General features: G+C 41.5%; 1 protein-coding gene across 2 annotated transcripts in view; it reads right to left on the bottom strand.

The window, feature by feature from the left end:
• The window catches only part of NELL1 (neural EGFL like 1), an 862938-nt gene that overhangs the window by 455895 nt on the left and 379808 nt on the right, over nt 1–27235 (bottom strand). For both annotated transcript variants that reach the window (XM_036862585.1, XM_036862586.1), the window contains exon 13: nt 7006–7131. In XM_036862585.1, coding sequence (XP_036718480.1) covers nt 7006–7131 — 126 coding nt within the window. The remainder of the gene's footprint in view (nt 1–7005; nt 7132–27235) is intronic.

Genomic DNA, 27235 nt, shown 5'->3' with positions numbered 1-27235 from the left:
CTGCTCAATGAGAAAATATCAGGTATCTCAGATTTGAAATGTTCTGTATTTCATCGACCTTAGTAGGAAAACATTTTCCATAAAACTAGTGTAAAATTTCTTTTACATCTTTTAAACTGTTATCTCACATCTTTCATTATGTGGTACTTAATTTAAACCATTAAATTAATAGACTATTATATCTAACTTTAACTAAGCTTACTTGATTTCAAATACATACTTCCTTCAAGCTCTCTTCCATGCCAATATCAAAAAACATAAAAAATCTCTCAGCAAGATAATGGAAATCACATATAATATTTGTTGTCTCACTTGTTCCCTTTATTTCTTACCTTTATGGAAAGTTTTTGGCATAAAAATGGATGCTTACCCATTACTGTCAAGTACCTGTCTTATTGCTGCATGCTTTTATCGTAAATCACAAGTATCCTCCTTTAAAGCTGCCTGAGTATTCAAAGGTAATGTCTTATCAAACAACCTAAACACAGGGAGTTTAACTGGGGATAAATGAAAGTCAGGGACCAATAAATCAAGCAGGTTGACCATTTCAAAAATCAAAGGGTCCAGGGAAGAGGAAAGGCCTCCCCAACCTCAATTTTAGACACTCCTCCAGCTTCAAAATTCATAAAAAAGCAAGGGCAACTCAGGGATCTCTTACAGAACAGAAAGTGATTTAGAATCACACACAAATTCCAAGGCCAAAAACTCCCCCAGTGACAAAGGTCCATGTTTTCGATTTCACCAACAGAAACGTTCCTAGAAAAAAGTATGGAGCCTGATACAAATTACACGGTTATGTCAGGGAACCCCAGCCATCACAGTAATGATTCAGTTATAGCACATTTTAAAATTCTAGATAATTATTTTCCATGTTGAATCCTTAGAACTTTTATTATCCCATGAGATATGACTTTTTCACTATTTAACCAGAAAAAAAGTAGGAAAGAGGTAACATTTCTTTTCTGTTTGATATACTGTCTTTCCTCTCCAGCATCATGCTTGGCATCTGCTGTCTCTGGTGCAGCCTTTCTCAAAGAACTGTTGTTACAGCATAGAACTGGGAAAGGCAATTCTGGGGATCCTTCTCTGGAACTTGTCAAGGGCCAACACTATAGGATGTGAAATACCCAGTACTCATCTAAACCCTACTAAGACTTTAAAGAGGGATTGATTTGGTAAACTTGGAACATTTTTGTTGGTGAATGCACATTTGAGTTTTCTCATCTGAAGATCTTGCCTCACTAACCATGAAATCCCTGGGCAAAGAGGTCATTTGTCACTAATGTCTTTGGCCATATTTCCTAACACTCATGACAGACACTAATTGTATATTGGACACATAAATGAATAAATGAATGAGTGAGTGAGTGAATGAATGAGTGAATCAGTCATTCAATAAATCAATGTACCACCAAAGCTCATATGTCTTCTTTAACTCTAGGCTCACTAATTTTTCGTTGAATGGAGATTTTCAATAAGACTACTAACTTCTAAAATGTTAGCACCAGAGTAAATGACAAACTAAAAAAAAAGAGAGAGAAAAAAATGACCCAATGTACTTTGAAAACCAACTGAACAGTGGCAGCAGATACTAACTGATTTAGGATAGAGACAAGAATGATCTTTGGAAATAAGAATGTCAATAATGAGAAATGCCATGTCAGGAACTCATGGCAGACAAAAGGAAGTCTTCAGGCCTGTCAATTTCTCCTAGCAAATTTCTTCTGGAAACAAAGCATCTGAAAAGACATCTTACAGTGGCAGATATCTATTATACACCTCATTTATTACATAGGCTACTAACCACTTGGAGGGGAAGAAGTCTTCTTTGCCAATAAAGAAATGACAGAAATTAAAGGTGTGGACCTGCTTATCTTGTAAAGAGCGCATTTGGCCTAACAGGCTTATTTTCAGGACACCAAGGTAAATGTCAGAGTTCCAGCTTACTATGGAAGTGTCTAATAGAGGACCTTGAATCTGGTCTAGAGGAGAAATGACCATCAGGGAGAATGCTTGTCTCTTACCTCTCCTCATTCCCATCCATATTCCATATTCCCATTCACATCTCATCTACATTCCCAAATTTCTACTTTACATGCATGCTAACATGCCTCGGTAAACTCCAATAGCTCCTCTTGGCTTGCAAAAACATTCCAAATGCTCCATCCTGACAATCAAACACCCTTTTCTTATTGTGTTTTGCTTGAACTTCCATCATAGCACTTAGTGCAATGTGTTTAATATCATCATTCTTTTTTGAGACTACGTTCCCCATCACATTGTGAATTGCAACTAAAAAATAAGGTTACTTTAATCAATAGCTCCTCATGTCAATGGACACAAAATTTGTTAAGAATCTATTGTGTTATTTGCTATGGTATTTATTAGCACCATTCACCAAATACGTCTAGTTATCAGACCTAGGCACATGGTAGGAAGGTCTTTCCTCTTCTCCTTGTAGTTGGTTGAGGACTGGTAACAAGTTATAGTTAGTCATTGAGTTGTAGGTCAAAGGGATTTGGTTAGACTATATTTTGGCTGATACAAGACGCTCTAGGCTCTCTTTTCCCTGTCTTGGTGACTAGCAATGTTCACAATAGTGACTATTCCATCAGCTTATATCCCAAAGTCATTACGATAAGCAGAGCACCACTCCTGTTGACCAGTGAAATACATGAGCAACAAACAAAACCTGATTATTTTAAGTCACTCATATTTGAGGTTGTTACTGCAGAACGTCCTAACCTGACTGATACAAGGGCCATGATAAATGTTTTCACACATATTATTTGATGTTCACAATAACCTATAGGTAGAACAGATATGAGCAATGTTTTATAAGTGAGATTTAGAGAAGTAAACAATTAGCCCAGGGTCAAGCAGCTTTATTCATTCCCTCATTCAATACTTATTGAGCACTGCCCTGTGCCGGGCTATATTCTAAGTAGCCAAGGTACAGCAGTGAACAAAAGGGAAAGGGTTCCTCCTCTCAGAGCTTACATTCTAATAGAAAGACATAAATTTTTAAAAATCATATATAAATAACAGAAACTCCAGATGGTGATAAGTGATATTCAGAGGATTAAAATCAGGTGATATGACAGAAAAATGGGTGGCTAATTATATGAATCAGAGAAAGCCTCTCTGAGCTGATCATTTTTAGGCTGAGATCTGAATGCCAAGAAAGCCAGGTATGCAGAGAGTAAGAGGAAAGGACTTCTACAAAGAAGCAACAGCTCATGCAAAGGTCCTAAGGCAGAACAAGCCTGTTGAATAAAAAAAAACAAAGTCAAAAGTTTGGGTGGCTACCTCCTAATGGACAAGGATGGAAATGGTACAAGATAAAGTCAGAGAGGCAGAAAGGAAAAAAGTCACATAGGGTTTTAAATCAAAATAAGGAGAATTAATTTGATTTTCTGAGAAATGGAAAACTACAAGAGGTCTTTAGAAAGGCGTGTTTTTAAAAGTTTGCCCTCATCACTCTGTGAAGAGAGAGTTACAGTAGAGCAAGCCTGGGGCAGCAGGTCCAGAATGGTAACCACTGAGGAAGTCTGATAGTTTGGTAGTAGAGGATATGGACGGAAATGGATGAAGTGGATGGACTTAGGACAGGGTGTGGAGAGTAGATTCAACAAGTCTGATGTATAGACTGAAAGTGGAGGGACAAAAGAAGGAGAGCAATCAAGTATCACCCATAGCTTTTTGGGTTGAAAAACAAGATAGATGGTGCTTTCATTTGCTGAGATGCGGAAAATTGGAAGAGGAGGAGGTTTGCAGAGGTGGAAGGAAATCAAGAGTTCTGTCTCATACATGTTAATATGAAATGCCTATTAAACACCTATGTGTAGATGTCAAGTTGAATATATGACTCAGAAGCTCAGGAGAAAGACTGGAACTGGATAGAAATTTAGGACTTATTAACACAGAGATGCTATAATGTCATAATACTGAATGGAGGCATCTGAAAAGATGATATGGATGAACAAGAGAAAAGGGTCCAGGGCAGGGGTCTACAGTACCCTAATCTTTAAGATATCAGCAGAGGAAGAAGAATAGCTAGGGACACTGGGCAGGTGTGACCGGTGACATAGAAGGAAAATCAGGAAATACACTGTCTCAAAAGTGAATAAAATAACGTGCTTAAAAAAGGAAGATGTAGTCAGCTTTGCTAAATGCTGCTGAGAGGTCACAAGAGATAAGAAGATTAGACTGAACAAAATGGAGCTCATGGTTGACCTTGATAAATGTACTCTCTGTCGAATGGTGCATCTGGAAGACTTAGTGGGAGTGGATGAAGAGGGTGTGTGAGGTAAGTACATGTAAGGAAGGCAGTAACCACTGACGATGCAATTAAGACGTCTGCTATGAACAGAAGCAGAAAAATGGGCAGTAGATAAGAAGAAATCTGGGATCCATGGAAGTTTTTTTTTTTAAGAAAAATATCTTATCCCCAATTCTATGATCTATGGGGGAAGTCCAAAAGCCCTCATTGAGATTTCTGACACTCCTGAGAGGAGGCCGTGGTGACTGTGATTATTGCATGCATGTCTGTATAAATGTACTTTGGGTGGCAGGGAAAGGATCGGAATGGTTACCTCTGAGGTCACGATATCCTATACACACATGTACCATTTCCCTCATTGTCCCTCATGTTAACCTGCATTCTTTGGGGTCAGAAGGGGGAGGGTCTCACCCAGTCTTCAAGGTGGCAGATTTTGCTGAAGGTTGGAGGGTCATGAGGAAGACTTGCCCTGCATACTATACAGCAAAACCACCACAACAAAACCCCTCACACTAAATATTCCTCCCCTTAAAAGTCCTTTCAGCCATCCTTTCACTGAGCAGTTTTCGTTGACCCCTGTCCTCCACAGCACCCAGCCCCTTGCTCTCTGGCTGGTTCCCCTCTCCTCCCTCTTTTTTTTCTCTCTTTTGTTCTAACTTTCTTATTCTCTCTCAGACAAAATACATGCGCAATCAAAACAAAAAGTTTCCCTGCAGAACTACTTACTCTTTTTTTTTTTGGATGGTGTACCCACTGATACTCACACACTTGCCTTTTACTCCAAACAACACATTTCTCTTTCTAAAAGTAACTCTGGAGCTAGTTTTTAAAATAATACATTTTCCATCTGGTTGCATATATACTGTACAAACTACCAGGCGGAGCACCTATCCTTAAGAGGCTTTCAACAAGCACCAGCTCTTGTCTTCCTCCTTCAGTGAAGAAAATAAGAGCAGAGGTGCTAAGTATTCTGATATAATTTCAACAAGGCCTTTCCACCCAGCAGGGCCTTAATCAGGTCTGAGTTGCATGATATGGTGCCTCTGTGTTGGGAGACGATCCACTCACTGCCTTTGCCTCATGTTAGGGTTAACGTTAAGTCAGGACCTGGACAGACCACTGAGAACAGAACAAGACTCATTTGTAACATCACAGATTTTTAGACTGCATTTGTTTACAGGTCCAAAAGAGTTTTGCCCCCTTAAAATGTTTGGATCACAGCATAATGTTTATAAAGTCTCTTTTTTCTCTGGGAATTTTGTAATAATACGTAAAAGACAGGTAAACGATATTTGGCCTACTGCAGGAGTCAGAATCTTGCATCAATCTGAAATCCTTTAGCCAAAGAACAGTAACATAAAAATATACAACAATCAATGGCAAAAGTATTTGGACATACAAACATGCTTCTCGAACTTTTATAACTTTTTGCACCTCTGAAAAGGCCATTCAAAATAAAATATATTGGGGCTTCCCTGGTGGCACAGTGGTTAAGAATCCACCTGCCAATGCAGGGGACACGGGTTCGAGCCCAGGAAGATCCCATATACCGTGGAGCAACTAAGCCCGTGTGCCACAACTACTCAGCGCACGTGCCACAACTACCAAAGCCCACACGCCTAGAGCCCATGCTCCGCAACAAAAGAAGCCACCGCAACGAGAAGCCCGCACACCGCAACGAAGAGTAGCCCCCGCTCGCCACAACTAAAACAAAGCCCGCGTGCAGCAACGAGGGCCCAACGCAGCCAAAAATAAATAAATAAATAAATTTTTTAAAAATTAAAATAAAATAAAATATATTAAGAAAAGAGTGGAATTCCATTGTGAGTGAAAATAATTTAAAATTTTAAAAATAAATAAAAATAAATTAATTAATTTAAAAAGAAATCATTTTTTATATACCAGTCATTAGGACAAAGAGAAAGATGCAAGAGTCAGAGAAATACACAGCATGACTGAAATCTTGTATTCAGGGAGCCCCTTCCTTACAGGTTACAGATTGGGCATTTAAAGACATTTCATCCAAGAGAAGAAAGACTCAGAGTCTTCTACCACCCTTAACCAATTTACTGTTCCTGTCTCTGTGTTCGTGATTTGAATGATAATGGAACACCAAACCAAATGCCCACCAAGCCAGCACTGCTCACACAGAGGCACTGACCACAATCCCTGGAGTTCCAGTTTGGTGCTGACAGCCCGGTGATAAAGGGAAGAAGAGGGACAAAACTGACAATAAGCATATGTCAGTGAAAAGTCTTGACTGGCTCCCATATAACCAATCCGTGCCCACCAGACACTCTTGCTCCTGCTTTAAGTTTAACCTCTTGTCTTTCCCAACAAGAACAAAGTACATTTTCTCACATAAAAACACATTTCATCTTGATGGAAGGAAAATAGTTTGATACTTTTCTCATTTTGGAATTGATGTCTCTCTCTAAGTCCTTCAGTGTTACCATAGGCAACTGGGTCTTCAATTTCAAATCATATACCCATGCACGCATGCACACACACAGAGGCAGAAATACTAGGAGTGGAAATAAATTAGGCAGACAAAATTTCTCTTATGATCATTTCATTCCTAAAAAGTTGATGATAAGATAATGCAAGAGAAGAACTAGTTAGTTAAAAATAGTACTTAGTGTACTTAGAGCTAAATGTAATGACACAGATATGGCACAAAGAAGGACTGAATCAGAAAAGCAACATTGCTCCTTAATGCTCACCGGTACAAGAGAAGTCATCCACGCGAATGTATCCTGGGACACAGTCACAGCGATATAACCCAGGCAAGTTGACACACACAGTGTTGGCATGACAGTAATGCATCTTAGCCGCACACTCATCAATATCTGAAGGAGAAAAAAAAGAAGCAATATCACGGTTAGTCAAATGAATGAACCGGAATGTAATCATCTTACAATGAAATTAGAAAAAGCGAGTGCCCATTGAAGCCAAGAGAAAAAGCAAGATGCGTTAAACACAAAAGCTTAAGTGCAAATTCAGCTGATGCAGAAGATCCTATCTTAAACTGAAAATATTTCTAGAAAGATGCATGGTGGGACACAACAGTGAAGAACCTAAGTATGAAGACTGAATATGTTATTATTAATCTCTAACCAAGAAAGATACTTGATTTAAATGTCCAAAATCAAGGAGTTCTGTATCCAGGCATTGATACCAATGAATATTTATTAGGTGTCCACTGTACATGGTGTTGCTTTTATCAGAGAGATCAAGGGAATCCAGCCCCTCTCTGCTTGTTTTTCTTACTAAGACATGCTTTAATCCATCTGTTACAAAATGATGGTGTAGCCACTTTCTCCCACGTTGTACTGTGAATACAGACTGCAGCTATTGTCTAATGCAAATTAATGTCTTTCATCCCTTAACCTGGAGATGCATCCCATGTCAAAGAATAATGGGCTGATTCAACAAAAAAGATCTTTTCTCTTTGGAATGGAGATCAGAGCACCACCTGCTTTCTCATAAAAAGTTCATGGTAAGAATTAAGATAACCTACAACCTTAAGTGCAGAGTTTAGTCTCTTCTGGAGTTTATGTTTTCAAAAATGGCTTTACAGCAATCTACAGATCCAATGCAATCCCTATCAAACTACCAATGGCATTTTTCACAGAACTAGAACAAAAAATTTCACATTTTGTATGGAAACACAAAAGACCCCGAAGAGCCAAAGCAATCTTGAGAAAGAAAAATGGAGCTGGAGGAATCAGGCTCCCAGACTTCAGACTATACTACAAAGCTACAGTCATCAAGACAGTATGGTACTGGCACAAAAACAGAAATATAGATCAATGGAACAGGATAGAAAGCCCAGAGGTAAACCCACACACATATGGTCACCTTATTTTTGATAAAGGAGGCAAGAATATACAATGGAGAAAAGACAGCCTCTTCAATAAGTGGTGCTGGGAAAATTGGACAGCTACCTGTAAAAGAATGACATTAGAACACTCCCTAACACCATACACAAAAATAAACTCAAAATGGATTAAAGACCTAAATGTAAGTCCAGACACTATTAAACTCTTAGAGGAAAACAGAGGCAGAACACTCTATGACATAAATCACAGCAAGATCCTTTTTGACCCACCTCCTAGAGAAATGGAAATGAAAACAAATATAAACAAATGGGACCTAATGAAACTTAAAAGCTTTTGCACAGCAAAGGAAACCATAAACAAGATGAAAAGACAACCCTCAGAATGGGAGAAAATATTTGCAAACGAACCAACTGACAAAGGATTAATCTCCAAAATTCACAAGCAGCTCATGCAGCTCAATATCAAAAAAAACAAACAACCCAATCCAAAAATGGGCAGAAGACCTAAATAGACATTTCTCCAAAGAAGATATCAGATTGCCAACAAACACATGAAAGGACGCTCAGCATCACTAATCATTAGAGAAATGCAAATCAAAATGACAATAAGGTATCACCTCACACCAGTCAGAGTGGCCATCATCAAAAAATCTACAAACAATAAATGCTGGAGAGGGTGTGGAGAAAAGGGAACCCTCTTGCACTGTTGGTGGGAATGTAAATTGATACAGCCACTATGGAGAACAGTATGGAGGTTCCTTAAAAAACTAAAAATAGAATTCCCATACGACCCAGCAATCCCAATACTGGGCATATACCCTGAGAAGACCATAATTCAAAAAGAGACATGTACCACAATGTTCATTGCAGCTCTATTTACAATAGCCAGGACATGGAAGCAACCTAAGTGTCCATCAACAGATGAATGGATAAAGAAGATGTGGCACATATATACGATGGAATATTACTCAGCTATAAAAAGAAATTTTGCTTTACAGAAGAGTGGATGTCATGAAAGTCAAGAGGAAAAATGTTTCAAGAAAGGAGTAATGGTCAGTTTTGTCACGTGATGCTGAGAAAGTTGAATAAGACAGAAGGAGAATTAACCATTGGATGTGGCAAGAAGTTCACTGCTGCCCTTGATCTGATAAGAGTAGTTTGGGGAAAGTGGCTGGCAAAGCCTGACTGGAGTCAATTAAAGAAAGAATGAAAGATGAAGGAGACAGAAAAGAAAGGCAAACTTTTTGAGATATTTTGTCATCAAGAGAAGAAAAACTGAAGTAGTAGCTCTAGGGAGACTCGATGTTGAAAGACAGTCTTGTTTAAAGACTCTCTCGTGATGGAAAAGATCACAGTGAGTTTATACGCCATTGGGAATGATTCAACACTAGTGAAGAAAATTGACGATATAGAAGAGAGAACAGATCTTTGCAGAAGCCAAGTCCTGGGGAGGCAAGAGGAGTTGTGTTCCAGGCCACAGATGGAGCAAGTCATCTTTACAATAAGAATGAAATCAAGAGATAAGGGAAGAGGTGGAGATAAGTTGGCATATTTGGTGGTGGAAAGATGAAGTAGTTCTCCTTTACTTGTTTTTTTATTTCCTCAGTGAAACGAGAAGAAAGAGAACTAGGAGAGGAAGGAGGTATTGGATGTTTAAGGAAAGGGGAAAAGGTATGAAATAATCATTTCGGAAAGAAGGAAAGAGAATTTACTAGAGAGTATACTAGGTGGCTGCAGAGGCGTGTGTGATTTGTGGCCCTAAATATTAAGTGAGAGCAGTCAGCATGGCCATGTGTTTTTTTCCTGTCCCATCCAGATATCTGGGGTAGGGGCAGGGTACTTGGAAAGTTAGGTGTACCCAGACATGAGTTTTTAAACAAACAGGATGGGTAAAAAGAGAAATAAGGGAACTGAGGTTGCAAAAAAAAGAGCTGATGATACTGAGATGCCAAGGAACCTTAGCTATTAAGGACAGAAGTGAGGACAGTAAGAGGGATGTAGACGGTTGAAATGCACTGCCCAGATCTCTCCTCACAACTGAAGAACTTACTCCCCCAGCTGCCTGAAGTACCGCCTGCTAATGATCTTCAGCTGTTAGCCTTTTAGGAAAACTGTCCTTGACTGAATCGAGCTGCCTTACCCTTAGTTACACTGCCGTCCTGAGGACAACCTTCAATGGAGGCTGGTTCTCCTTTACCCCAACTCAAGATAAGTGTAAAGGACTATCCCAGGTTCAGAGAATTCATTGAGATGAGCTAAATCCACCCTCTGCCCAATCCTGTATCCTTCCCTTCCCCCACATATGTTCATCCCTACAGCACTCCCTAACAAACTTCCAGCACACCAGTCTCCATCTCAGAGTTTGCTTCCTAGGGAACCCTAACTGCAGCAGGAATCCTGATGGAGGCAAGGAACTATTCCAGTGAGAGTACTGCAGCGTGTGAGCTGGAAAGCTAGGAGATGGAGTTATAGAGTAATGTGCTTGACATTGAGATTTCAAAGGTGATTTAGTTATTGTTGATTACAAGGTCTTTCATATGACTATGTGAGAGTAGAAGAATCAATCATTGTAAGTGAGAGACTAGGACACCAAGAAAAGCCAGGTATAGGAGGGGGCTAGTCAGCATTAGTACTGTTCATCCAGTATTACCAGTTTTCCTCTTCCTGGGCACATAATACAACTGTACTTCCCCATCCTCTTCAAAGCTAAGCATGGCTATATGACAAAGCATGAATCTGAGCAGGGGCATACCACCTCGGGGTGGAAAGACTAAGGGCTAGCATCAGGCTTAACACATTTCCTTCTTCCTTTCTTGGAAAGTATGGGAGCACAGAGATGAAGTCTCTTTCAGCCTGGCTCCCTGAATGAGGAGCAGGTCACCAGACCAGCATGATGGACACGTTTCATGACCTAGAAATATGCTTTTGTTAGTTTAAGCCCCTGAGCCTACTCTGACTAGTACGAAGAATGACCATGAGAAACATCTCAAAGAAGATCATTAAGCTTGATCTTGAAAGATGAACAGAAATTCAGCTTAGAGATTGGAGATGAGGAAACAGAAGGGAAACTACAGGGGCTAAACTTTTTGTCTTTGCAGAGTTAGAAAGGGAGAGGACCATTTAGTATGTACATTCAAAGAACACTAATTAGCCCTCTACTACACTTTGAGGCAGAATGATGAACAAAACTCCATCATGGACCTCATAGCCTGGCAAGACACTGAGCAGAACTTACATCTTCTACCAATAATGTGAGATCATTTCATGGGGATCTGACCTAGTCTGAGAGGTTCAGAGAAGGATTCTCTATGAAAGTGATTGCTCATCCAAGACCTGAAATAGAAATGAAACAGGTGAAGGGGAGGGGAATAACATACCAGATAGAGAAGAATAAGAAGAATTCGTTAGAGGAGGGAACTTTGCCTATTTGAAGAGAAACTGGAAAGATGAGCTTGGGCCAGACCCTGCTGGGCCCTGGAGGCCACGTAAAGGAGCCTGGGCTTTAACCACGGTGGTGGCACAGTCCAATTTCTGTTTTTAAAATATCACTCGGCTGTAGTGAAGAGAATGGATTGGAGCAGGGCAAGCGGAAGGCTAAATCACACTGGTATTTTACTCACAGAGATGCGGCCACACTGAACTCATTCTGTACTGCTAGGATGGCCAGCCATTTTTTAAGAGGAGAAAATAGTCAGGACTCGCCTCAGAGGCAATTCAATCTTCTGCCCATGGGCCACAGCTGCCAACCAGGCTGCTGATGGCAATGACTGTTTCTCTGTCATGGACCCTTGTCAGCTCCTCCCAGAGAGAAACTCCTGGCTCATTTCCCTCAGGCCACTGCATAACTGCTGAGAGGCGACTGCCTCATCTAGATTTGAAGGAGTTACTTGGCCATAACAAGTTTATTTTGATTCAAACAGCCAAGCTATCTCCTTGTTTCATAGGATGCCAAGGCCCTGAGTACAAATATTTTCAAAAATCAGAAAGGGGATGTTAGGAAACCCCAGAGAGAACTTCTCACACAGGTGTATCCAACCCTTGCTCTCTGCGATCCACCTAGGACCCCATGGCCACAAATCCCTGCCACTCTGCTGATGCGTCTTTGAGTTGGTTTTGTTTTCAATTCATACCATTGGTAATTCCAGCCCTTGCATATCTAATAATGCTCTGGTACCAGTCCAGAAAGAGGAAGAATCAAAGTAAGGCAGAAAAGTTGACAAATGTACCAGAAAATTAAACTATCACAATCTTATCTTTGTTGCTTAACTTCTATCACACAAACAGCAGATATAAAAATCCTGGTAAAAATGATGGTAGGGAGAGAAAAAGTGTTTAGAGTCATCGGTTAGGTCCTTTGAGACAAGAGGATGGAAGAAAGTAAGGAATTGACAATTCCCCTAGTTTCAGGATGGGGACTGGGGATGGAGGGGAGACACATCTGCCTAAGAAAGATTGCCTCTCCGTCCTCAGGGAAAGGCACAACCCTGGAGACAGTTCCAAGAGGATTCACGAGTGCTTCACAAGCAAGTCTGGTTATGCAGAGAATCAAAACAGAATTAACATCTTCAGAGAGCTGGGATATCCTGAGAAAATCTTAATAGCAAACAACTGAGATTTTTCAAAACGAGCCTAGGACAAATGCTTTTTGTGCACAGACAAAAGATCCTAAAAGGTTATGAATAGTTACCAAAAAAAAAAGAAAAAGAAACAAACAGAACTCCCCAATTAAAGAATGAACTGATGCTCAGAAAGAGAAACTGAGTGAGCCCAAAGCAATGAGGGTTTTTTTCTTTTTTTTAATATATAAATTTATTTATTTATTTATTTTTGGCTGCGTTGTGTCTTCGTTGCTGCGCGTGGGCTTTCTCTAGTTGCAGCGAGCGGGGGCTACTCTTCGATGCGGTGCGCAGGCTTCTCATTGCAGTGCCTTCTCTTTGTTGCAGAGCATGGGCTCTAGGCACGCAGGCTTCAGTAGTTGTGAGATGCAGGCTCAGTAGTTGTGGCTCGCGGGCTCTAGAGTGCAGGCTCACTAGTTGCGGCACACGGGCTTAGTTGCTCCACGGCAGGCATGTGGGATCTTCCCGGACCAGAGCTCGAACCTGTGTCCCCTGCACTGTCAGGTGATTCTTAACCACTGCGCCACCAGGGAAGTCCTACAATGAGGTTTTTAAATATAAGCCTGAAAAGCCATCTGACTTTTGCCCGGGTGGTGATGGTGCTTTGCCTAAAGCAGATCCCTCTCTCAAGCAATGGTCCTTTCCAGTCTGATATTTACCCAAAAGCCAGAAGGCAAGAAAAGGCAATGTCTGAGACTGAACTTCAAAGGAGAAGTTGAACACACTCAAGGCCAGCCTCAATCTAAAGGTTTGGATCAGTCTAGCAAGAATTTCTAAGAACCACAGTTAAGCTGACTACCAGAAGGATGAATGGGTAAACATTTTAAAACACATCATTAAGCACAGTATGATACCAAAATGAATAAGAGGCTAACAGTTGCTAACCTCAAAAGGTAAAACTAGGAACAGCCCCTAGCACCTGGTTAATACCCAGTAGCTGTCATTTCGACATATGAGACACTATGCTAGGTACTCCACAGGTAGCACCTCATCACCCCATTTATTCCACTTGACTACTTACTACAGGAGATAGATACCCCCATGTCAAGATGAGGAAACCGAGGCTCAGAGATTAGTAGATCACTTGTCCAAGGCATAAAGTCAGTAAGCCTAAGACCCTGGGTTTGAATCCACCGTCTCACTTCAAAGTTGGCATTGTTTTCACTGGGCCAGTTGTAGCCCTCCGTAACTTTTCGATCCTGTGACTATGTTACACGTGGCTGATGCTATCACAAAGTGTATGGAAACAGGCATATCTCCAACTACTATGTCCATGTGCAATACTGTTCATGACATTTGTTCTGTACCACACTCTCTGTTAAAATAGGAAAGCTGTGCTGCGCATCACCGCTTCTGCGGCTCTTTTATATTAAATCCTAACACTTTCCAACTTTAGACTCCAGAGATCCAGGACCCCAAAACAGGTGATAGCACTCTGCTCTGAGCTGGAACCCTTGATACAACCTTAACTCAGGATGCTTAAGACTACTGAAGGCCCCTTGTAGGATGAGAAACTAGTGACAAAGGGGCCTGGGTCTTTTATTAAATATTGTTAGAGAAACATCTATAAACCCCACTGCAGTATATATCAGCTGGAGTAGAATGGGGCTCAAATTGTGATTCCTTCTTAGAGATTGCTTGTCACCTTTGAAATATCAGGGCTTGTCCTCTGTTGGTCTTCTGGGGTAATAAAAATACATAATTTATGTCCCTTCCCAGGAAAATAAAGTAGTTTGTTTTCATTTTAAGAAGGTACACCTATGGACTTCCAAATGAAATCTGATGTGGCATAATGATTCTTCACATATCACCAGCCTCCACCTGCCTAAGACTGTTCAGAACAAACAGAGCTGAATTTGCCATCGTCGTCATTAAATTAGAGCGTAGACCTTGGGTAGCAAAGATAGAAGCAAATGCAAAGAATTCTCTAAATAAAACAGTGTGATCTACTCAGACTTGTTACATAAGAATTTCCTAGAAAAAGGCAGCCCAGAGAGGGTTGAATGCAGAGGGTGGGGCGAGGGGGAGTAGGGGGAGAAGTTATGCCCCACTCCCTGTGCATATTTAAAAAAGAAACAGAGTGAAGAAAGAAAATCAATATTTATTGAGACTGTGCTCTGTGCCTAGAACTGTGTGCATCTCATTTCATTATCCCCAACCATCCAATGGGCTGCCATCAGAAACGACATGGAGAGCACCTACAATTTCACCCCAAGTTTCTGTGACTTCAAGAGCACACTTCTTCCACTCTGTTGGACACGAGCACTAGATTGACAGTCAAGAGTCAAGCTCTATTCTTGCTCTTTCTATTAGGTAACCCTAGCACTGGGCACTTCTCTAGACATCGGTTTTCCCATTTATAAAATGGTGAGTTGGACCAGAGAGCATCTAAAGACTTCCCTGGTTCTAAAGTTCTTGACACATTCAGGTGTTTCTGTCCTCACAATTCATCATAAACCCTGCCTCTGAAGCATTATATTCTGGGCCACCACCTTTCATCCTGTTTCAATGAGCTTGAAGATGTTCCAGATGTCTTTTCCAAGACACAAGTCCTGGAAAATACTAAGATGACCTGAACCTTCACACTGTTCCTTGATACCTGTTTCAACTGAGTTGGCATCTCCCCAGAAAATGAAGAACAGCCAGGACTAGCAACAGACATTCAAACAAAAGCACAGCTCGGGACAAGTCCTCCAAGGACTAGTAAGACAACTTGCAGAGCAATTCTACCTGACTTTAATCTCCTGACTTTTCAGAAATCATGAGTTATAAAAACACGGTGGCACTGGGATTGATATTAGAACTGTCAATACTCTCCCAACTGTGTCACACTGGATATTTTGTAAAGTGAGGGCCTCTATGGTCTCTGATTTGAACTTATAAAAATCCAGTGAAGCAGACAAGGTATGAATTATTATGACCTTTTTCAGATGAGAAAATAAAGACCTAGAGAAGAATTCTGACTTGCCCAAAGGTACACAGATAATCAGTGAGCTGGTAACAGAATCAAGGTCTTCTAACTCTGGAGTTAGTGCTTTATCCAATGTTCCGTGCTTCTCTATAATTATTGTTTTCTTCCTAAAGCAAGGGGAGAGAAATTAAATGCCTATGGAATCTAGAAATATAAACCAAATGCCAACAGAAGCCAGGTAGAAGATATGCGTGCAAAATATGCCCCTTCCCCCAAATAAATAAGGTATATATTATTTTTCCTAAAATATAAATCAATCCCTCCCTCCCTACCTTTCTCTCCCTTCCCTCCCTCACTCTACCAATCTCTCTCAATCGTTTTCATTTCTCTACTTCCAAGAACAAAGAAATGGTTCTCTCTTACAAGGTAAAAAACACTGTGCAAGGCGAATGATACATGGAAAATTACACTAAACCTCAGTGGCAGAAAGACAGTGGAAGAATTTGAACTGTTATCTTCACTTTACAGATAAGAAACTAGGGCCATAGGAATGGACAGTTAATTGTCTAAGGTCCCATAGCCAGGAGGTGTACCTGGACTGCCAGGATGTGAATTCAGGCAGCTTGGTTCCAGAGTTTGTACTCATCACTCTGTAGTATTGCCTCCCAGGAACTGTGGGCTAGATCGCTGATCTTTCTAGAGAAGTTACATACCCTAGTATTAACTTAACTTTTTAAAATAGTGGCTCCATTTTTTTTCAAATATTTTGAACCAAGCAAAACACATCTGCCGGTCAGATTCAACCCACAAATGTCTGTGCCTTGAAGCATGTTATCACAAGGAATTTTGGGGGGCAGGGGGGGTGTAAGAGAGAGGGGTGGGAAGAGAGAGAGAGAGGAAGGAGGAGGATGGAAGGGAGGATGGAAATGGGCAAGGAAGGAAGGAGGAGGAGAAGGGAGGGAGGGAGGGAGGGAGGGGAAGGGAGAGAACATGACAGGAAGTAAAGAGAATATAGGAAGGCAAAGAAAAGAGAAAGTAAGACAAGAAAAGAGAAGAGAAGAGAAAAATAAGACAATCTAGGGAGCTTCCTATATAACGTCTATGGACTGAATTGTGTTCCTCCAGCAAATTATGTTTATACACTAACCTCCAACGTGATGGCATTTGGAGATGGGGTGCTTGTGGGGTAATTAGGATTAGATAAGGTCATGAGAGTGGTGCCCTCCTGATGAGATCAGTGCCCTTTTAAGAAGAGACACGAAAGAGTATACTCTCTCTCTGCCACGTGAGGACACAGGGAGAAAGCAGCAATCTGCAAGTCAGGAAGAGAGCCCTCACCAGAACCCAACCCTGCTGGCACCCTAATCTCAGACTTCCAGCCTCCAGAACTGTGAGTAAATTTCCATTGTTTAAGCCATCCAGTCGATGCCACTTTGTTATGACAGCTCCAACTGACTAATACAATAACCCTTTAAATTTCTCTGTTGCCTGGTGAGATGAATTTTTACATCATATTCTAAGATATGTGTCAAACAAACATGTCGTCTGCCAGATCAAATATTTGCAGATTAAAAATTCAAATAACCTTTTGGTCATCCCATGCATAGTAAAGAAGTCTTCTCAAACAAGGTTAAATACATCATAAGGTAGAAGTTAGATTGTTGGATTTTCTGACATTTTAAAAGTATTTCCCATATATAGCTATGTCAGACATTTGCAAATTCATGCTAAGATGTTTTCTTCCCCCTGCTGGGCTCAATTTCAGAATTAAATACTGTCATAAAGTAACATCTCTTTGTGCCACTGAGAATCACAGCACACCAATTTTTAGCTGACGTCGGAAGAGCACTGTAAGATACCTCTCTATGATTTTTTTTTTTTCTCCCAGGCTGGTATTTCTGACCTTGGAGAGTATCCACAAACTGATGCTGAGCGTCTGCAAGGAAAGAAGCACATTGAGTGAAAGGTGACTCATTCAGCTTTAGCTGTAGGCTGTGCTCCAGTCTACGTGAATCTATTAATATCTGAACCCTACTTCAGCCAACGGTACCAACAAAACCAGTGAGTGCTTCCAGAAAGATCCAAGATTTCCTCCTGAGTTATGAGTCAGTTGGAAATGTGGAAGCTACGATGGTCTCTTGTCTTCCCTACCCCTGGGAAAGGAAATTCAAGAGCTATTAAGAGACTGCTGAATTCTAGAGGCAGTAACGATTCCAAAGGTCAGTGAGATGTGGTCCTTGTATTCTGGCTTTTATACTAAGTGAAAAAAGCCAGGTCATACAGAACCAGTCCTAATCCAGTAAAGAGGCAGTCACCTGAACATGAACAAAGTTCTACCGGAACAAGAAGTGGCTAATTCCATCAAAAACTACTGAGGAAGGTTTCACCCAAAAGATGTTTGTTGTGAGTCCTGAGAAGGCAAGAAGACTTCATAAAATGTTGATGGCCTTCCCTTATCACTTTGATTGGGCAGCAATTCTTCTTTTTCCCCCAGCTTTATTAAGACATAATTGACATATAACATTGCAGAAGCTTAAGGTATACAATGTGTAAATTTGATACATTTATTGTTGCAAAATGATCACCACCATTGCCTTAGCTGACAGCTCCATAAGGTCACATAATTACCATTTCTTTTTGGTGGTGAGAAGACTTAAGACCTACTTTCTTAGCAACTTTCAAATACATAATACATTATTGTTCATTATAATCACCATGCTGTACATTAGATCCCAAGAACGTATTCATCTTACAACTAAGAAGTTTGTACTCTTTGACCATCAAAAGATGAATGAAAAAAGATGTGAGATACACAAGACACACGCACACACACACACACACAATGGAATATCATTTAGCCATAGGAAGGAAGTCCTACCATTTGCAACAACATGGATGAACCTTGGGAGTATTATGCTAAGTGAAATAAGCACTTCTCTCTCAGACAGAGAAAGACAAATACCGTAAGATACCACTTATATGTGGGATCTAAAAAAGCCAAACTCATAGAAATTACTAAACTGGTGATTACCAGGGGCTGGGAGTTGGGAAAAATGGAGAGATGTTGGGCAGCTATTCTTTTGCTTTCCAAAGATACACAAAAGTTAGCCAAGAGTGAATGAGATGGGAGACTGCAGTACCACCAGCCAAGCATCTACATCCTCTTTATCTCTGGTTGCACTATTCTTTCTATAGGTAGCATTTATTGATCACTACTTTGTGCCACAGTTATAAAGCACTTTGCATGTATTAACCCATTTCATCCTCACAAGTACCATATAGATAGGTATATATTAATATTTTTATTTTATTTTATGGAGGCACAAAAGGTTAAACAGCTGGAAGGTGACCTCAGAGAATTTGAACCTTGGTATCTACTCTATTCTGCCTCTCTACAAAGCCACCTTAGCTTCCCCTTCCTCATATCCACTTTCCTCGGTTAATTAAATAGCAATTTCCTGTAGCCACAATTTGTCAAATTATTTATTCACCACTTTTCCCATGCAGTCAAAATAAAGTACACAGAGGTTTCAGTCTTTTAAAAATAAATGATTTGGTGCCAGAGGTTTATATCTGATTCACTACAGCATCAAATTAACCAGTGATTAAATACCAGGCTCTGAATTACACAAACAGGCGCCTGTGGACCTATGGGCAGTTCGTTAATGAACACAAACGGGTTTCAATAAAACCAGTCCTTGTCTTCCAGCACCTGTATGAAGAATGATGATCAGCTGAATGTCCTCAGGAAGGACAGCTACTTCTCTGTGCCTTTCCCCATATGAAGAGATTCCTTAGATGAAACAATCTTCTTGAATTGAAATCAACATTATTCCCAACTCCAAATTTTTACACATCTGACTGAATCCATCTTATCTAATATGAAAGCCGAAACCATAAAGCATTTAAAGTGGTCCTTAAAATTCACCAAGTCCAGACTCCTATGAAAAGTGATTGTTGAAAAAATTTAAAAATAAATGGATGAAGAGAAATGAGAAAAAAACCCACAGAATAATGACTCATAACCCACTTTCCTCTAAAAACACAATTCAAAAGTACAATGGACAACACCATTCAAAAGGAGGAAAATGGAATAGAATCAGGTTTTCATACAATCCACTGGTCTTGAACTACTTTTAAATGGAAGAACCGTTTAAAAAATAATAATAGTTAACGTTTGTGCAGCATTTACCAAGTACCAGGTACTGGCCTACATTTATTAACTAATTTATTCTCATAATAACCCTTTGAAGTAGGTTTTTCATAATTTCAAGTCTATAGATGAGGAAATTGAGGCATGGGAGACTAAGCAACTTGCCCAAGGTCACCCAACAAGAAGGGGGCAGAGCTAGAACTCGAGTCCAGGCAGACCTGGCTCCCAAGGTAGTACTTTAATCTTCACACCCTCACTCTCAACTGGGTTCTTGGGGGAGTGAAAAAATCTTAGCTATTTTTAAAAGTTTGTGATTCTCCAAAGGGCCACAGCACAGGAGCAGATGTATAGTATATCTCTGGTATTAAATTTTCATGAGAAAACGATAAGGAAAAAAATGTCAAAAAGACACCTTAGGGGGCTGACAATGAAAAAAACATTTAAGACACATTGCTCTATACTGAAGTAATTCCATTTGGAATAACATCTAACTTGGAAGCTCAATATAAAAACAGAATTAAACCCTACATCAAATTTAAAAGCTTCTATACGGCAAAGGAGACCATCGACAAAATGAAAAGGCCACCTACTGAACGGGAGAAAATATTTGCAAATCATATATCTGATAAGGGCTTAATATGCAAAATATACAAGAACTCATACAATTCAATAGAGAAAAGTCAAACAATCTGATTAAAAAACAGAAGACCTGAATAGACATTTTTCCAAAGAAGACGTATAAATGGCCAAGAGTCCCATGAAAGGTACTCAACATCCCTAATCATCAGGGAAACACAAATTAAAACCACACTGAGCTATCACCTCACACCTGTCAGAATGGCTTTCATCCAAAACACAAGAAAAAACAAGTGTTGGTGAGGATGTGGAGAAAAGGAAACCCTTGTGCACTGTTGTTTAGAATGTAAATTGGTGCAGCCACTGTGGAAAACAGTATGGAAGTTCCTTTAAAAATTACAAATAGAACTACCACATGATCCAGCAATTCCACATCTGGGTATTTATCCAAAGGAAATAAAATCACCATCTCAAAAAGGTATACACACCCCTATGTTTACTGAAGCATTATTTACAATAGCCAAGACATGGAAACAAGTGTCCACCAATGGATAAAAGGATAAAGAAAATGTGATATATATAGATTTAGATATAGATGTAGATATAGATATATACATACACACACACACACACACACGATGGAATATTATTCAGCCATAAAAAAAGTAGAAAACCTTGCCATATGTGACAACAGGGATGGGGGACCTCGAGGGCATTATGCTAAGTGCAGTGAGACAGAGAAAGAAAATACCATATGATCTCATTTACATGTGGAATCTGAAAAAAAAAAAATCCGAACTCATAGAACAGATTGATGGTTGCCAGTGGTGAGGGGGTGGACAAAATGGGTGAAAGGGGTCAAACTTCTGGTCGTAAGACAGGTAAGTCATGGAGATGGAACGCACAACATGGTTAGTATAGCTAACAACACCGTATTGTTAAAAAGAAAAGATTTAAGCAGAGCTGCTAAGGTAAAGAAGAGGATCAAGCATATGGTTGGGATGAAGGAAAAAAAGAACCATCCACCTTTTAGCTGTGGCGAATGACACTGCAATGAACACTGGTGTACAAATATATGCTCAAGCACCTGCTTTCAACACCTTTGGGTATAGATCTAGGACTGGAATTGTGGGGCTATCTGGTAATTCTATGCTTGGATTTTGAAGAACCACTGAACTGTTTTACTGCCCCAAACTGTTATGGCTGCACAAAGATGAGGGGTTTGCAGGGGCTGGGAGGCGGGAAGGATGAGAAGTCAGGGCTTAATGGTTACAGGGTTTCTGTCGGGTGATGAGTAAGCTTCATAAATAGAGAGTGGTGATGGTTGCACAACACTGTGAATGTAATTAATGCCACGAAATTGTACACCTAAAAATGGCTAAAATGTCAAATGTTAGGTCAAATGAAATGTTAAATAAAATTTAACACACAATTTGTAAAATAATGTAATAGGTCAAGCACCATTGGTTTGAACACTTTACATCAGTGAATTGTATGGCATGGGAATTATACCTCAATAAAGCTGTTTGAAAAGGGGGCAAGGGGGACAGTCCCAAACCTGTATTTCTCCTTTCTCAGGGGAACAAAACGAGGTAAGCCCCTGAGCAGCTGAATGTCACAGAGCTAGAAAGAAAAATATGTGGCCCATCTCAGTTCAAAGCCCAGCTTCGCTACCAATGCGTGTTACTCTGGGCAAGTTACGGAATGTCTCTGAACTGGGTTTCCACGTCTGAGGAGCACAGTATCCTCATGCAGAGTCAAAGAGACAGCGTGCATGACACACATGTGCACCTGGACGGTGTCTGGGGCCTCCACAATGTCTTTGGCTGCCTCTTCTCACTTTTTGGCTTCAAAGGCAGCCATTCTTTTTTTTTTTTTTTTTTTTTTAACATCCTTATTGGAGTATAATTGCTTTACAATGGTGTGTTAGTTTCTGCTGTATAACAAAGTGAATCAGTTATACATATACATATGTTCCCATATTTCTTCCCTCTTGCGTCTCCCTCCCTCCCACCCTCCCTATCCCACCCCTCTAGGTGGTCACAGAGCACCGAGCTGATCTCCCTGTGCTATGCGGCTGCTTCCCACTAGCTATCTATTTTACGTTTGGTAGTGTATATATGTCCATGCCACTCTCTCACTTTGTCACAACTTACCCTTGCCCCTCCCCATAGCCTCAAGTCCATTCTCTAGTAGGTCTGCATCTTTATTCCCGTCTTACCACTAGGTTCTTCATGACTTTTTTTTTTTTCTTAGATTCCATATATATGTGTTAGCATACGGTATTTGTTTTTCTCTTTCTGACTTACTTCACTCTGTATGACAGACTCTAGGTCCATCCACCTCACTACAAATAGCTCAATTTCGTTTCTTTTTATGGCTGAGTAATATTCCATTGTATATATGTGCCACATCTTCTTTATCCATTCATCTGTCGATGGACACTTAGGTTGCTTCCATGTCCTGGCTATTGTAAATAGAGCTGCAATGAACATTGTGGTACATGACTCTTTTTGAATTACGGTTTTCTCAGGGTATATGCCCAGTAGTGGGATTGCTGACAGGCTGCCAGGCCTGGCTCTCCTCTCTAGCCGGTCTTGGGGGACCCAAGCCAAAGGGAGCAGGCTTCTCAAGTTAGCGTCCTCTGCCCGTCAGTGACTCCTCCACAGAGCCAGTCAATGCCCTTTGACTTGTTCCTTCAAAGATGAGAAGAGGCGGTCACTCTCCTCCTCCTCGCCCCGCGGCTCCCCATTCCCCATCCCCATCGGTGACAGCAGGGCCGCCACCCCCCCGCTCAGGCTAACTCACTTTCCTTTTCCTCCTGAGGGCAGCTGCCATTCCTGGGACTACATGATGGCACGGCCAGTCGATCTGTTGAGGGTGTGTGCGTGCGTGTGTGTGTTCTGTAATGTCTTTGTCCAATAAAGTGTGAAAAATTAAAATGCCTAAGTTTAAAAACTCAGAATTTATGCCTTTTGAGTTGAAACCTCCTTTGAGGGCAGCAGATTCTTAATTTAAAAAAAGGCTGATAACAAAGATGAATTGGTCTTCCTACCTTAGGAAAATGAACTTAATCTTAGAAAAATAAAATTTAAATATCAATAATAATAATAATAATAATAATAATGGCATTTCGGTGAGGTTAAAAAATGCTGAGATCCCTCCTTTTAGATATACATTGAGGTCTAATTCAAAGATATGCCTGAGAGTTGCAAACAAATTTTAGAATTTTAAGATATACCCCCCCCCTCCACAGAATAAAGAGAGAAAAAGAGGCAGACAAAGCGGGGGGGGGGGGTGTGGAGATGGAATTGGGAGGCATTGATTATCAGATGCTCATCTAAAAACATTTACTGGGGAGAAAAGCTGGAGGAAGAAAAGAGGGCCAGAGCTCAGTCAATGGCAGACCCCTCCTCTTCGGGGTCTTATACACCTCAGCCCGTGGAGCACCTAATTCAAGGTAAAGATGCTTTTACCAAGTGGTACAACCAGGGCTCTCTTAAAAAGCCACATTAAAAATTACTATTGATCTTTCCAAGGATTGCAGCACTATTTCGGGTTGGGGGGACAGGGTGGGGCGGGTGTTTTCTCTGCGGGTTCCTGAGGGTGAAAGTGCTTACCTGGGCCCGAGCCTGGCCCTGGGATGCTCGCTCTGCCTTCAGGAGTGCAACGGGCCAGGAGCTCTGATGGCTGGCGTGGTGACAGAGGTGAGGCCAGCTTGGCCAGGGCGTCCACAGTGAATAAGGGGAGACCGAGGCATAAACAAAGAAGGACACTGAGGTTGAAGCCACTTTGGAGGGAATACGCATGGAACAGCCGCAAGGAGGTAATGAGCAATTCTATCCAGCAAAGGGCGTGACGGGAACCATCATACAAGAGATGTTCACACAATTGATAAGGGAGAAGGTAAGAAATGGGAAGGCCAGGAATCCCTGCAAGAAGGATTACCAGAGGAAAGGCCCAGGGCGTGAAGGAGACACATCTGTGAACATGACTTCACAGAACTGAAAGGTCATGAAGGAACCAGACAGAACTAAGGAAAGTGGGAAGAAGGTGAGCGTAGGTCAAAGCCAGGCCTTGAACGTCACGCTCAGGGGTCTCCAGTTCTGAGTTAAAAGGTTTATATGGGCCACATGGAAACACAAGCTGCTTGAGGATAGCAATTTTTTGAACACGAGGAGTTGACAAATATTTTTATTTCATTCTTAAAGAAAATATTAATGAGGTGTATACACCTACTGAGTGCAGTGATTTTTGACTACTTAGTTCATTGTTGTAGATCTGTAAATGAATGAATGAATAGAATTATTAAAGTGTTTTAAACTAGAGAATAACACGATCACTGATACATTTTTAAAAGATCGTTCTGGAAATGCACGGAGGGTGGATCTGGCAGGAGAGCGCTGGTGACCACGTTAAGAACAGCACCAGTAGAATGAGGGTAGAAGTCTGGCTGCAGTGGGTGGATAAGTGGAGAGAGAGTGTGCACGAGCTTGCAGCTGAAAGATTATACCCAGGGACAGGAGTTGATGAATTTAGGGACAGAGCAATGAAGTGATGGCAAGGTCAAGAGCTTAATGAAGTGGTGTGGGAGCGAAGGCGACTGTGCTCCCAAAGATAAAAATCTTCAAGGCAAGTCTTTTGCCAAGAATGAGGGCACAGCTCAGCGTGGAGATGAAGCCTGAGCAGCCAGGTACCAAAGGCCTCCGTGAGTGAGGGGGAGTGGCCAGGAGATGTGTCACTGACGGCAGCTAGAAGGGACAGCAGGTGTCATGAGCAGATGGCTGAGACTTCAAAATAGAAAAGGTTTTGTAATGAGGAAGAAAGAAATTCCTCTAGATGCAGCAAAGCTATCTTTGGAGAAGCCAGTGTCACCTCTGGCCTCCAAGGTACATGAGGTTCTGAAGAAAATGCAGTCTCCGCTCAGAGAGCCGTAGGAGAGCTGTATTCTGAGAGGAATTCAAGGAGGCTGAGAGATGGAGGGATATTATTCTGCAGAGAGTTTGAGGACATGGGGGCATTTGTTTACAAGGCAACAAGGGTTCCAGAGAACACAGTGCAATGGGAGGAAAAAGACCAGACAGAAAGAAGAATCAGCTCAAAGGACACACAAAATAGGACTGGAAGTAGGGTCTAGAGGACAAGCGATCGGAAGACCTGGCAGTTCATGCAGTGAGTAAAGATGATGGAGATGGGCGGCGGTGTGGCTCCAGCAAGCCCGGGGGATGATCTTAGGCAACGTCAAAAGCCTGATGACGTTGCTCAGTCGAAAAGTACGTCCTTTGCTGGGGACCAGATTGAATGCCAGAGAGTTCTTTGGGGCCAAGGAAGAGGCAGAACTAGTGGAGACTGCATCATGATGGCTAAAGAAACCCCCAAGAGGATTCTGCCCAAGTGGTAAAAGATGGCATTTGTGGGTTACAGGGATAACCACCACGGTTTATCATCTGGGGTCTTGAGCTGGGGCTCTGCCTGCAGTGGTGTGATGCCGGTGCTGCTGCTTTGAACGGGCTCATGAGAGATGACTGTGTCCGTATCTTCCCAAAGCCACAGTCAGGTCTTCACATCGGCTGCTTAGTGGTTATCGTTAAAGCACGGAAATAAACAATCGCTACAAATCAGGCCCCTTGCTCCCTGAACCAACATTAAACATTGACCAGCACACCACTGCCTGCCTTGCCCTTGTTCCTGTAACTCATGAGAAACAACATTCATGCCTCAGATTCCAAGCTGCCTCTTCTCTACTCTGATCTCACCAGGCCACCCTCAAGAGAACTGCCCACCTGCCTAGACTTCTACAGTGAGTCTGTTTATAGTTCCACCTTCACTTTTAGGTACTCTCACACTAGACCTACCCCTGGGTCTCCCAAGCCCCATGCCCTCCCACTGACTGCCCACCACCATGCTCTCCAGCTATCAGGTCTTGGCATGAAAAATATTAATAGTAAACAAGTAGATTTGAATGTAGATTCTCCTCTTGTACCTTGCTGTGTGACCTTTCCTACAAAATGGCTATTTTATAGAAATACCCACATTGGATTGTTTTTAAGGATTGATCAAGTACGTAAATTGCCTGGAGTTGTGCCTGAAATGCATAGGGGCCTCAATTTTTTCCCATTCTCTCTAAGGAGGAGATATCATCATCATCATTATTATTATTATCGGAATACACAGTACTTCTGTGGGCCAGACACTCTTCTAAGCTCTTTACATGTATTTAAAATTTAAAAAGCAATTTAAAAAGCAATCGGTACAGGACTTGCACACTTGGAAGGGAGCTGTGAAAGAGGAAAGGGTCCCTCACCCTAGGAATCCCCTTCACCAGCTGGGAGATCAGGCAGAACAGACAGGGAACTTCAGAGGCTCAGAGGAGAGTGCAGCAGCTGGCTTACAGCAGACAGGGCAGACAGAGATGAGCATAGACACTCCTGGCCACCTCCCTGCACTCCCCAGCCCAAGACACGTGTACACTGGTACATGTGGGAGCCAGGCGCTGAAGGTAGGGCTTCAGCCGACAGACCCAGGGAGAGGACTGGGGTTGGCCGTGCAGAGAGAGCCCAAAGGGACAGGAGTGTGGTCTGGCCACACTGGGGGTGTGTGCAGAATAGAGCCAGGTTCCACCATAGAAGCCCTGTTGTTAACGCACAAGTAAAAGGAGGTGCAGGGCCACCTCTAGGACTTCTGGGAGCCACAAGCACCAGTGGATTACTCACACGCGAAAGCAGGGCTGAAATCTGAGCCAAGTTCCACGACTGTGTGACTTTGGCGGATTTACATGGCTGGTGGCTTTGGATTCATGTGGCTGGTGGCTTTGTAAGTGCAGTTTCTGTCGGACATCCAAGCGGATTACTGGCTT

Source organism: Balaenoptera musculus, chromosome 8 (assembly GCF_009873245.2).
Source record: "Balaenoptera musculus isolate JJ_BM4_2016_0621 chromosome 8, mBalMus1.pri.v3, whole genome shotgun sequence".
NCBI classification, from domain to species: domain Eukaryota; kingdom Metazoa; phylum Chordata; class Mammalia; order Artiodactyla; family Balaenopteridae; genus Balaenoptera; species Balaenoptera musculus.
This window is presented reverse-complemented; position numbering and strand designations above follow the sequence as displayed.